Raw genomic sequence first — 13612 nt, 5'->3', positions numbered from 1 at the left:
CGCCCAGGAGCCTGGCATGAAAGCAGAGGCATGGGCATGTCTTCAGTGTGCCCTTGTCCCCTCCTTCTGTCACATCAAGAACCTAACCAACTTCATGGCTACTTATTTCCTGATAGAATCGGCGCTCAGTCTCCCCGAACTGCAATGAAAGCCCCCAGGCCCAAAGCAGAAGAGGAGAGGTCTCTGTGCAAGCACGTGATGCATCTTGTCTTAGTGGGCAACAGGCACCCAGAAGCAGCACAAAGCCCAGAAGTGGGCTGAGAGGGGTCGTCTGCTCATCGTTCATGCCTGAACTGTCAGCAGCCTCTCCTAACCTTCCCAGGCCCAGAGACAACCACCTGTTGTCTCTGCCATTTACTGCCATTTACTGGCCTTTCTCCGTCACGCACGGAGTCCATCTGCCGTCACTGTGACAGAAGAGAACACAGACAGGAAGGAAACAACACGACAGACACGAGAGCAACCCCATCCCGACAGGGATCGCATTACCAGGCCCAGGATGGATTTTGGCATGGTCTTCCGTGCCCTGTGAACCTTGACGTCGGCACCAGGGGCCGTGGGCTTCTTGTCCTCTGCGTCTTTACTTGCTTCCCCGAGCTTGGCCGGCGCTGTGGCTGGCGTCTGAGAAAAAGCACTGGGAGTCCTCCCTTTGCCAGAACCTCCGGGAAGGGTTTTCGCAGCATGACCAGGAAGCGAGGAAGCCAAAGTGCTGGTAATCCGCATGGGCTGCTCCTGCAGGGGTGGTTTATTCAAGAAGTACCCATTGCTCCCGATGACAGAAGTCTGTGTGAAGTCATCTGTGTTGATGTGGTTTTGCTTCCCCGTTTCACTGTCTCTTTCTGAAACCCCATTTTCAGCTATCCGAGCTAGTCTGTTGGTCCCTTCCTGTGGGCTGACCACCGTGTTCTCCTGAGTCTGCGGTGCTGCAGTCACGTGACCACTAGCCTCGCTCTTTCCACAGGACCCGTTGGCTTCGCTGTCTGCGGCCACAGGGGCCTCTCCGCCCTGCTTCTCTGCTGAGCCTCCATCGGCTGCCATAGAGAGCTCTGTGAACAGAGGAGACCCACACACAGTTACCATTCCTTGAGTGGTTTACATAAAACTATCCAAGGAAAAATCATCTCATTTCATGTACAAAGATTTAAGTTCAAATAGACTATATATAAAATGATGTCTTAGGGGCGTCTGGCTGGCTCAGTCAGAAAAGCATGCAACTCTTGATCTCAGGGTTGTGAGTTCAAGCCCCATGTTGGGTGCAGAGCTTACTTAAAAATAATAATTAAAGGGGCGCCTGGGTGGCTCAGTTGGTTAAGCGACTGCCTTCAGCTCAGGTCATGATCCTGGAGTCCCGGGATCAAGTCCCGCATCGGGCTCCCTGCTCGGCAGGGAGTCTGCTTCTCCCTCTGACCCTTCCCCCTCTCATGTGCCCTCTCTCTCAAATAAATAAATAAAATCTTAAAAAAAAAATTAAAATCTAAAGAAAAGTAATAATGAAATGATGTCTTAGTCACTAACTTTGAAAATCAATTGTTAAAGTTTGGAGAAGGCCAAACCCTGAACAGGGCAATCCGCCCGGAGCTTGGTGTGCCAGCTACCCTTCCATCCTGTGTGCGAGGTCCAGCCAGGGCCTGTAGTCCTACCGTGGGGGACACAGTCTAAAACCAGAAGCACAAGATAGACTCCCCATTTGCTGAGTACATTAATTCTTAAAAGATAGCAAGATCTTGGGCACCTGGGTGGCTCAGATGGTTAAGCGTCTGCCTCTGGCTCAGGTCATGATCCCAGGGTCCTGGGATCGAGTCCCGCATCGGGCTCCCTGCTCCGCGGGAAGCCTGCTTCTCCCTCTGCCTCTCTCTCTCTCTCTCTCTGTCTCTCATGAATAAATAAATAAATAAATAAAATCTTTAAAAAAAAGATAGCAAGATCTCAAAACCCATTACACAGATTTGCACATCCACCAGGCACAAACACCACCGTAAAATAAAACTGAGCATGGTTTAAAGACAGAGAAGCAAGGCCTCAGAAGTACCCTCACAAGAACAAACGTAAAAAAAATGGGTAATAAACCAAGAAAGAGGGTCATATTTTCAGTACATCAGCCAGAAGGCCCATTACAAATACCTGACTACAAGCCTATTCTCTATAAAAGCTCGGTCTCTGAGGACAACTTGACAGACCTTTTCCAAAACCAGTCATAAATAAATGTATTTTATATCAGAAGATCTACAAATAATCTAACCTCACTGAGAGATTAAAGCAGAAAACCCATGATTACACCACTGGATGCAGAAAGAGCTTCAGTCAACTTCAAGACTCCACCCGTCCCAGTCCCTTTACTCTACTGGCTCCCACAGGAGACCCCATCATTATGATATTAACCATCTGTTCCTCTGCCCTAGAGTGTGAGGTCTGCAAGGACAGAGTTTCGTCTGTTTGTCCACTATGTGCCCCGAGACAGAAACAGGGCCTGGGACATAGTACGAGTGCAGCAAATACTTTCTAAATGAACACAGTTATTAATTAAGGATTTTTAAAAAAACCCTCAGCAAGACAGAATAGGCAGGTCCTTACTTGGATGGAGTTGGCAAAGACCACACACCACGATCTGCAGGAAACATACGCTTATTCAGAAATAAGTGAATTTCAGGGCACCTGGACGGTTCAGTGGGTTACAGTGTCTGACTCTTGGTTTTGGCTCAGGTCATGATCTCAGGGTCCTGGGATCGCTCAGTGTGGAGTCTGCTTAAGTTTCTCTCTCTCCCTCAGCCCCTCCCCCTGCTCGCATGCAGATGCATACACTCACTCTCCCGCGCGCACGCTCGCTCTCTCTCTCTCTCAAATAAATATATAAATAAAATCTTAGAAAAGAAAGAAAGAGAATTCAATGTGAGATCAGAAATGCCCCAAACATCTCACACAAAAACAGATGCACCGGCTGGCACAAGAGGGAACACAGAAATGAGAGGCACTGGAGACAAAGGGAAGAACTCTGGCCTCTGCACCAAAACCATCATTTACTTTAAAAATGCAATCAATCAGCAATTAAAACATAAGAATACAGGGAGACTGCTGACTTCAAACTCAAGCTACAAAACTCAAGGGCATTTTCCTGCACTGGCATTAACTTGAAAATATGAGAGGGGAAAAAATACTATTTGCAAAAGAGGGAAAACTATAAAGAATACAAAATTTTAGACAAGATTACTCAAGGCCTCTGTGGAGAAAAAGATTTTAAATGAAAACATGGTCTTAAACGGGATGACAAAAGTATGAAGTGTCAAGCTGCCTCTAATTTAATCCGTAAGTTCAGTGATACCCAATCAAAATTCCATCAGTCTATGAGAAACTCCACCACTTTGTTCTAAAACGTAGAGGGACAGATTTTCCCAAACAGCAAAGCAAATCATGGAAAAGAAGAATAAAGGCACAGGAAGACAGAATCCCTGAATCAGAGAAGGATGCAACAGGCCTCCCCACAGCACCACCACAAGGGGGCTGGGGTGTCCAGTAGGCACAGCGGGGTCCAGGACAGCAGCCCAAGGCAGCAGGGCACGGACTGCTGGCTAGAAGGCAGATTTCCCAGGCCACGCCTGGACCTACTGGTTCTGAATCTCTGAAGCTGGGTTCCACACATCTGGGCCTCACCGAGACCTCTGGAGGCTAATCCACACATCTGAGTCTGGGAAATACTTGTCCTAGGTAGTCTGAAAAACTCAAAAGTTAACAAGGAAAAATGTAGAAAACAGATCTGTGGCCTAGAAACAGGGAAATTTTGTTACACATCAAAAGCATAAGTTGTAACAGAAACAAGGAAAGATAAATGTGATTACATAGTGTGATGTAACAAGATACAGATATCTGGTCTCTGCCCGTGGCTCCTGACAGCTCCTGAGGTGACTCTGGATGGTCACCAGAAAAGACGAAGCCACAGTCAGAAGCTTGGCACTTTCAGCCCTACCCCCAGCCTCCAGAGAGGGGAGAGGGGCTGCAGACTGAATTAATAATCCATCACGCCTACGTGATGACGCCGCCACAGAAATCCCTAAACTATGGGGTTCAGAGAGCGTCCAGGTGGGTGAACACACCCACGTGGGGAGGATGGTGCACCCAGAGAGGGCACAGAAGCTCCGTGACCTTCCCCCCCACACCCCGCCCTATGCATCACTTCCACTGGGCTCTTCCTGACTCATGCCCTTATAACAAACCAGTGACAGCGCATACATGTTTCCCAGAGTTCTACGAACTCGAGGAAGGGGTTGTGGGAACCTCCAATTCATAGACAGTTCCTTGTGCAGCAAGTTGTGTGCACCCTGGGGACCCTCTACTTGGGGCCGGCGTCTGAAGTGGGGAGAGTCTGGTGGGACCAAGCCCCTAACCTGTGGGGTCAAAACTGAGTTGACTTGCAGGCTGCCCAGCAGGTGTCACAGAGAGCCGGAGGCATGCCGGACGTGGGAAAGCCCACCACGTGGGGTCAGCTTGCTGTGAGAGGCTGGGTAAAGAAGGGAACGGTACTCTTCCTCTCAGAGGCCCGAACGGTGGCTGTCTACCATTGCTACTGATACCCATTATTCTGAAGGTTCTGGCCAGAGCAATCAAGCAAGCAAGAAAAAGTAACAAAGGGCATTCAGGTCAGAAAGAAGCAGCAAAATTTATTTGTAACTGATGTGATCCTGGGTAGAAAATCCAAAGTAATCTACAAACTACGGGAACCAATAACTGAGTTTTGAAAGATTGATTATAGAAATGAACCTATAAAAATCAACTCAAAATAGAGAAAAAACATAAATGTAAAATGTAAAACTATGAAACTTCGAGAAAAAAAAAAAAAAAACGAAAAAATCTTCAAGATCTAGGGCTAGGCAAGGCATATTATCCTTGACACCAAAGCACAATCCCTAAAAGGAAAAGTGATAAATTGGACTTCATCAAGATTAAAAACTCCTCAAAATTTAAACAGCAAATCTAACCAGCACAGAGATCCCACATGACACCCATTGATGGGTGTAATTAAAAACTCGGGGGCACCTGGGTGGCTCAGTTGGTTAAGCGACTGCCTTCGGCTCAGGGCATGATCCTGGAGTCCTGGGATCGAGTCCCGCATCGGGCTCCCTGCTCGGCGGGGAGTCTGCTTCTCCCTCCGACCCTCCTCCCTCTCACGCTCTCTATCATTCTCTCTCTCTCAATAAATACCTTTAAAAAAATAAAAAATAAAAAACTTGGACGAGGACAGGATGTCACGGCCATACACAATGGCGGTGATGTCAAATGGTGCCATGGCTTCGGAAAACAGTTTGGCAGTTTCTTACAAGCCTAAACATACAGGGCGCCTGGGGGGCTCAGTCGGTGAAGCGTCTGCCTTCGGCTCAGGTCATGATCTTGGGGGGTCCTGGGATCGAGCCCCGCGTCGGGCTCCCTGCTCGGCGGGGAGTCTGCTTCTCCCTCTGCCTCTGCCCCTCCCCCGGCTCGTGCACGTAAGCACGCGCTCCCTCTCCCAAATAAATCTTAAAAAAACCAGAAACGTCTGTGCTTCAAAGGATGCTGTCAAGTAAGTGAAAAGACAAGCCACAGAATGGGAGAAAACATCTGCAAGCCACTATCTGATAAGGAACGTGTATCTAGAACACATCAAGAACTCTGACAATTCAACAATAAAAATCAATAACCAATTTAAAAAACAGGCCAAGGATCCAAACTGACACGTCTCCAGAAAGATACAAAGGGCTAATATGCACATGAGAAGATGTTCAGCATCAGTAATCGTCTGGAAAATGCACATCAAAACCGCAACGGGGGTTCTAGAGGGGAGGGGGGTGGGAGGAGGGGTTGGCCTGGTGGTGGGTACTGAGGAGGGCACGTTCTGCATGGAGCACTGGGTGTTATGCACAAACAATGAATCATGGAACACTTCATCTAGGACTAATGATGTAATGTATGGAGATTAACATAAGAATAAAAAAAAAAAACCACAACGGGATACCACTTTGTACCCACCAGGACGGCCATCATGAAAACGGCAGGTGATGTAACAAGTATGGCAGGAAGTGGAGACAACGGACCCCTCCCACATTGCTGGTGGGAGTGTAAACTGTGCAGTCTAACAGTTCCTCAAAAGGAGGAGTCAGGGCCTTGGTTCAGGGGCAGTGTAGGAGAGAGGAAAATGGGCACCTGGCATTATTTATCCACAACTTCTATTAGGAAAGGCCCGGGGGGGGGGCCGGCAGGGAGGAGGCGGGGAAGGAAGAAGAGCTGGAGACCATGGCTGCCCATGGAAGAGAATCCCTCAAGCAGTGGAGGGAAGCACAGCACCAGAAAGAAACCCTGAGGCAGGTCTTCTTCCCAAGAGCAAAGGTGTGGGTAGACCAGCGTGGGGGCAGCTCTGGGACGTGGCAAGTCCCACAGCTGGCCAGGGGGCATAGTACAAGGGAGCTGGCAGGCTGGATGAAGTACCCAGAGGCCCTGCAGTCCACCAGGAAAGTGCCTGGCTGGGTCAGACCTGAGCTGGGGTCCCTCCAGAGAGCAGGATTCTCAACAGGGAGAGAGGAGGCATTAGAAATAGTCCTAGGAAGCAAAGCAGGCACTGCCCAGTCTCTAGACCCAGCCTGCTCCCAGAGTCCCCAGAATTCTACTAGAATCGGAAGCATTTCTATTACAAACATGTGTTTATGCACAAGTCATGCACTTACAAGGACAGCCCTGCCCTACGGCCTGGACCGCTGGGGTGCCCGGTTCCACCTTCACCCACAGTGGCCCCTGGATGTGTACATGGTGGTCACGGGAGAAGGTGGCTATGTGGGTGTGAAAAGGTATCAGAGCAGCTCCTGGACCGCCTGGGAAGCAGACAGGGCTGCAGCAATGCATGCTGGGTGGCCCCGCTACGGCTCAGGACAGGCACAGACGAGCAGCCACCAGCATGGACTGCAAGGCGGCCCTCAGAAGGCCACCCTTCCACCAGGCCGTGCAGGGTTGCATCCAGGGCACTCAGAGGCTGACACCCACAAGACACACAGGGCCGACCTGCAGGGCCTGGTGAGACGGGCCCAGCTCTCTGCCCATCAGAGCACAGTCCTCATCTCGCTTGCTGACGTGCACGTGGTGGTCTCAGTGGCCACGGCCAGCGCTACCTGCACGCGAGCAGGGGCCTAGCTGCCAGTCGGACAGCCTGGGTGACCTGAACCCAGCAGTGCACCCTGTCTCAGCTCCCCCTCCTTAGAAGAGAGACAGAACCACACATCATTGGGCTGGCATGCAGCCAGAACACCCAAAGTGCTTGTAGCAGCGCCCAGTGTCAGTGAGGAGGACAGTGCCATGATCTCGGGCAGGTTCCTCCTGCGCTAACCTTATGGGCAGCTGGGAGGATGACGGGATGATATGTTGCTCATCTGCTCAGCTCCAGCGACCACGCGGCAGTGCAGGGCTGCTCGCCCATCTCCCCCGACAGACACAGCCAAGCGAAACCCAGTGTCTGCACCAGTCCCGAGCCATCAGCCTCCTGGGGTCCAGTCACGACGCGGCTCTCCAGAATGAACTTCTCAGCAGCCCCCACGTGGCTTGTGTGACACAGTGGGACTCACCTGTCACGGTGTGCTCCACAGCCCTAACCAACAGAGCAGAGTGCCTCCCACCACAGCTCCTCACAGGGCTTGCCCTCTCCAGCCTCCCTGCACCTCCTGGCAAATAGGCTGTTTTCCCAGCCTCTGGTTTTACCTTGTCCAAAATGTCATACAAAGGGAGTCACAAAGCACATGGCCTACGGGTCCAGCCCCCTTCACTTAGCAAAACAGGCTCAGTATCACCTGTGTTGCTGTGAGAATGAAGCTGTTCCTCCTCCTGGCCTGCTGAGACCCGCCCACCGTATGCACCACAGGTCGTGGCTTCAGCTTTGAGTGATAAGAACAAAGCTGCCACTGGGGCGCCTGGGTGGCTCAGTCGTTAAGCGTCTGCCTTCGGCTCGGGTCATGATCCCAGTGTCCTGGGACTGAGCCCCGCATCGGGCTCCCTGCTCAGCGGGAAGCCTGCTTCTCCCTCTCCCACTCCTCCTGCTTGTATTCCCTCTCTCGCTGTGTCTCTCTCTGTCAAATAAATTAATAAAATATTAAAAAAAAAAAAAAAAAGAACAAAGCTGCCATAAACACCCACGTGGCCCTTCTCACTCTGAGTTTTCTGGGTGCACTTAAGACAAGGATCTACCAGATGTTTGCTTTTCACTTTTTGGTGAAGGTTCCCTTCTCTAGCAGATCTTACGTGTGTGCCATTGTGTCCATCTGGGAATGGGAGGCGGGAAGCCATACAGCAACCCAGGTGAGAGCAAACAAGTCAGGAGCCGGGGACGGGTGAGGAGATGCCGGAGCGACAGGTCTTCTGGCCACTTCTCCTGCAGGAGCAAACTGCACCCTTACCTTCCCTCAGCAGCTCTGTTTTCACGCAGCAATCCTGCTTCGTCTCCCCCTTCGCCGGAACTGCCTGCTAGAGAAGAAACAGCCATCAGCCTCCATTCACCGGCAGGCAGACTAAGCAATTCTCCACCATGATTTCTCTAGATGGACGTTGTATCTGGATCCAGATAAAAACTCACTATCAGATGAATGGACAGCTAGGGGATATTCAAGCCGGCAGATAACAGTCACCTCCAGGAGGAGGAATGACATTCAGAAACCAGCCTGAGAAAACTTCTATCTTACCTGTATTTTTGGAGATAGTTTTTTAATAATAAGAATGTATTCATGCATTACTTACATAATTAGAAATCTCAAATGTTTTGGTTGTTATAGGAATGCTACAAATTATATCAAAGTGCATTCTGCTGCTGACAAGAATTCATCTAAGTATTTCAAATGTCTAACAACCTACAAAAAATTGCAAAAAGGGATAAACCAAGAAAATTCAATAAAAACGTGAATCATTAAATATTTGCTCTACTACATGGAGGCATGAATTACGAAAGGTCTCTTGGATCGCTTTTTAAAGCTTCTTGCCTTTTGGAGGCTTAGAGTCTGGCTGGAGAAGTGAATGTAAACACACAAAACATTCCTGACTGGGTCCCTCCAGGGGCAGCGGCAGCCATCACCATGAGTCCATGGAGAAGGAAAAGGGGGGAGACACAGACCCTCCAGGCTCCCCACTTAAGAGTTTCAGAATCTAAGGGCACAACTCCCATAACGCCTGTCTAACATCTCGAATGCATTCTCCAAAAGACACCACAACACGTTCCCAGAACATTCCTACAGAACCTACAGAATCATCTCCCTGCTGATTTCACTGACGCCAAGTGTGGGGTCCAAGAGCAGTGACAGTGCCCTACCCTGTCGCCCTGGACCACCAAGCCACCTCAAGGTCGCAGAGCAGCCTCCGGTCCCATGAAGCCCCTCCTTCCTCAGTGCTTCCAGAATGCTCCCACCTGCAGCTCCTAAACGGACCTGACTTCATCTCCCCAGGTACACAGGACAAGAGAGGGCACGAGCATGGCCCAGCTCCTCCTGCGGCCCTCCCACCTTTCCCTAGAGCATCACGTGTGGCCCCACTGGTGGTTGTCAAAGTGAATCCCCTTTCAAAGGCGGACCCCCTTCTTACTGTAAGCCCTCTCTTAGCCACTCCTGCCACAGGAAGCCAGAATTCACAGTGCCAGGCACCAAGGAAAAATCCAGGGGCTCAGAGACTTCCTCCCAGAAGATGGGGAATACTTCCTTGCAGGCATCAGACTTGGATGTGTCCCTCCTCAAACCCCAGGGTCTTCCCAGCTCACCAAGGAGAAACAAGTGTTCACTGTCGGCAGAAAGCCACAGAGCCCAGCCTCTGCTCCCCCTTCCACACTTTGACCCCAGCCTCCAGCCCCTGCACCCTACAGCCTCTCAACAGGCCAATCACCTTATCAGACAGCCTCTCCTGGACCCTGCCTTGTTGCCCCCTTGGTGCCCCCAACCATCAGACACACCACCCAGCCTGTCTGTCCGCCCCACCAACACGCAAACTCTGGGTTCCACAGGAGAGGCCTGTCCTGTTCTCTGACATAGCCCAATGTGTCGGCAATGAGCGGCATGCAGAAGGAACCGATGAGCATGTGGTAACAATCACTGGGGCCTTTCCTTTTTTTTTTTTTTTTTAAGATTTGATTTATTTATTTGAGAGAGAGAGACACAGCGAGAGAGGGAACACAAGCAGGGGGAGTGGGAGAGGGAGAAGCAGGCTTCCCGCCAAGCAGGGAGCCCGACGCGGGGCTCGATCCCAGGACCCTGTGATCAGGACCTGAGCCGAAGGCAGACGCTTAACGACTGAGCCACCCAGGCGCCCCTCACTGGGGCCTTTCTAAGAGGACCCAGTAAGAAAGGCCACTGGGTCCACTTCCATGTCTGTTTCCCGCACGGCTATACGCCTGGGTGGATTCTCTGCAACAGCCGAGATGCACAGCCGGGATTTGCTGCCTGAATGAAGGAGGATGAGTGAGAGCAGAGCAGGGTACTGCTAGTGTGCACATCTACAAGTCCAAAGGCCCAGAGGCTGAGCCCACGTGAGCTCAGTCCACGACCAGAGCGGAAAGAAGAGAACCCTCACAAATTCAGTGCACTGAGCCTATGTGTACTAGCAAGAAGGAACGTGGTCTTCATCACCATTTCAAAAGGGCTAAAAACCTACAAAATCAACACCAACCAAGAGAGGGTTGAAGATGGAATACGAAGCCCAAACCAGTAACAAAATCCTGTACTGGCAACAGCAGAACCAAGCAGAACTTCTGCACAGACTTCAAGTCCTGCCACTCTCCAGCTCGGGGTGGAGGCTATGGAAATCCTGACAGTGCAAGGTGGGTGGGTGGGTGGCCTGAGTCTAACAGCAGGATGAGGGTGGGGATACTGGCTTTAGATCTAGGAACATGGTAGGGAGGAAGGAAGCTGACCCCAGCATGCACAGCTGAAGCTCTGGTGGTTGTCAAAGTGAATCCCCTTTCAAAGGCGGACCCCCTCCTGTCCCAGCAGCAACCAGCACACCATGCACAGACGTGGGTTCCTCTTTACCATTCCCCACCAAGAGAACTGAGGCTCCTGGAAGACGGGACCAGGTCCAGGGGGGAGCGAGGAAAATCCAAGACTCTCAAGACTCCTAGAGCACCAGGTGCCGAATCGCACAGTTGTCCACCGTCGTATCTCCAGCCCTGAGATTTCCCCACCAGCTGAGTAGAAGCTTTTTGTCCATCTCCAGCTCCAGATGGCTACACCTGGGCTGGCAAAAACACAGCCTGGCTGCTGGGTGGATGCAGATCTGAGGTCACCAAGGAACCACTACTGAGACAGCTTCACAGAGCTTCCCTACACAAGTTTCCATCTTTAATCGACTATCAACGTTTAAAAGTAAGAGAGTTTAGGGGCGCCTGGTGGCTCAGCTGGTTGAGCATCCAGCTCTTGGTTTCGGTTCAGGTCATGATCTCCAGGTCCAGAAACTGAGCCCTGGGGTCAGGAGATGGAGCTGGGCTGGCTCCGCGCTCAGCAGGGAGTCTGCTTCCCCTCCCCCCGCGTGCATTCTCTCTCCGAAATAAATAAATCTTAAAAAAAAAATTAAAAGTAGGAGAGTTTACAAAGAATCTGGGTTTACAGAGTGTGGAGAAACGAGAAGCTGTGGCCACACTGGCAGAGCCCAAGGGTGGGCTCTTGGACTCCCCACGGAGCTAAGCCTTTGATACCCCTGCACGTGGACCCGGAAAAACCCTCTCCTGCCCTGGCCTGCCTCACCTGCCCCCATATCTGCCTGCCCTCTAAGCTTATCAGCAGCACCTGACTTGACCCAGGGTCTGGTCTTGGCCATACATCTCAGCAAGGTGGGCAGAGGGCCACAACATCTAACCCCCGCGCCCGCCTGACCTCCCACAGTCAATTCAGGGCCAGGCCCAGAGTGCTCAGGCCTTGCCCCATCTCCCAGCCCATCACAGCTGCATCCCAACCACCTCTAGCTTGCACCCACTCTCAAATAGTTCTCTGGGGTCCCAAGACCCTTCCACGGGTCCACGAGGTCAAAGCTATCTTCATTACTAGGACCCCACCTGCCTGTTCCACTGTGCTTCCTTGGGCACCTTAGCAGGAGTCGAGACGGTGCCACCAAATGAAACTTCTAAGTGACTGAATTCTTCGATGCTACGCACTCAGGGAGGTAAAGCCAACTTCACCTGAGAATGCCCTTGGTGAAGCAGTGAGATGAGCCATCTCCCCATAGGCCTTCTCATAAAGGCGGCGGCAGAAAGGCAAGCAAGCAGCAATCCAGGGCTGCTGACCGCTCAGGAAAGGCCCAGGGCAGCGGCTGGGGGCTGTGTCACTCACTGGGCACCTGCATTTGGAAGAACTGGCAAGATCTACAGCTACACAGACTGGGCACCTGCCAAACGTTTTCTCAAAATAAACACAGTGAGCCCGTGACCTCAAAGAAAACCAACGGGATGTGCTGCCCATGTAAAATTCTGGCTTCTGAGTGGAAATGAGAATTTTGGTAAATGTGTGTCTGCCCCCATGAGCTTGACAGCTGCCCAACACCTAAATATACTTTTGATGACAGAGGAAATGTTATTAAGAGAATATGGTCAGGGGCGCCTGGGTGGCTCAGTCGGTTAAGCGACTGCCTCCGGCTCAGGTCATGATCCTGGAGTCCCGGGATCGAGTCCCGCGTCGGGCTCCCTGCTTGGCAGGGAGTCTGCTTCTCCCTCTGACCCTCCCCCCTCTCATGCTGTCTCTCATTGTCTCTCTCGCAAATAAATAAAAAATCTTAATAAAAAAAAAAAAAAAAAGAATATGGTCTTTTGATATTGGATAATGAAACGTGCCAACATTTGGAAGACCTCCCTAACTTAGTGAGCCCGTCTTTCCCAAATGAGCAGTACCTAACCTTTAACACCACACATGGCAGAAGGTGCGTTAGGGTGCAAGGCAGGCGTGGGCTTGACCCTCACAGGGAAGGAAGGCCATCGGTGCTGCTTTGCCCTGTCAGGTTCTGGCGCCAAGCAAGACATCCGGAATTACCTAAAAGGCTCAAAATACACGTGTCTATGTGAGGCCCGATCGTCTCCATGTACTGCAACCAAACAACACATCCCTTCAGTCAGAAGCCACACGTGGAAGAGACAGAGCGATGCAGAGCACTGCCACTTTCCTGAGGTGGTTGTTTTAGAAAATAGTCATTCTTCATAGAAATTATTTACCTTAACATGTAAACAACATGTTACATGTTTCCTTTTGTTATTTTTAAGAAAGTATGGGGGTTTTTTTGTTTTTTTTGTTTTTTTTAAAGATTTTACTTATTTGACAGAGAAACACACAGCGAGAGAGGGAACACAAGCAGGGGGGGTGGGAGAGGGAGAAGCAAGCTTCCTGCTGAGCAGGGAGCCTGACGTGGGGCTCGATCCCAGGACCCTGAGATCATGACCTGCGCCGAAGGCAGATGCTTAACGACTGAGCCACCCAGGTGCCCCGAAAGTATGGGGTTTTTTTAAGACTCAGTTCTAATTTCTTTTTTGGTAAATACCAGCAGATAGACCCCACATAAACAAGAGCCCTCGGGGGTCCTAAATAGCTTTTAAGAGTGTCACTTGGCCTTGAAGCCAATGTCCCACACCAAGGACACCAAGCCTCCTATATCAGAGGCC

At 50.9% G+C, this 13612-nt stretch overlaps 1 protein-coding gene across 19 annotated transcripts in view; it reads right to left on the bottom strand.

Annotated features, from left to right (window-relative positions):
* Nucleotides 1-13612, bottom strand: part of EHMT1 (euchromatic histone lysine methyltransferase 1) — a 140852-nt gene that overhangs the window by 70218 nt on the left and 57022 nt on the right. For 15 of the 19 annotated variants that reach the window (XM_064579041.1, XM_064579043.1, XM_064579042.1 and 12 more), the window contains 2 exons: nt 8397-8463; nt 490-1046 (listed from right to left, as the gene is read on the bottom strand). In XM_064579041.1, the coding sequence (XP_064435111.1) occupies nt 490-1046; nt 8397-8463 (624 nt within the window). Of the gene's footprint in view, nt 1-489; nt 1047-7336; nt 7361-8241; nt 8359-8396; nt 8464-13612 lie in introns of those variants that run through there. The other 4 variants (XM_064579028.1, XM_064579035.1, XM_064579036.1 and 1 more) reach the window with 3 other exon arrangements.

This window comes from Mirounga angustirostris, unplaced genomic scaffold (genome assembly GCF_029215605.1).
Source record: "Mirounga angustirostris isolate CCGP_5_RB_7025 unplaced genomic scaffold, mMirAng1.0.hap1 SCAF_15, whole genome shotgun sequence".
Classification (NCBI taxonomy): Eukaryota; Metazoa; Chordata; class Mammalia; order Carnivora; family Phocidae; genus Mirounga; species Mirounga angustirostris.
The sequence above is the reverse complement of the archived record's forward strand: the minus strand, read 5'-3'. Positions and strand labels throughout refer to the sequence as shown.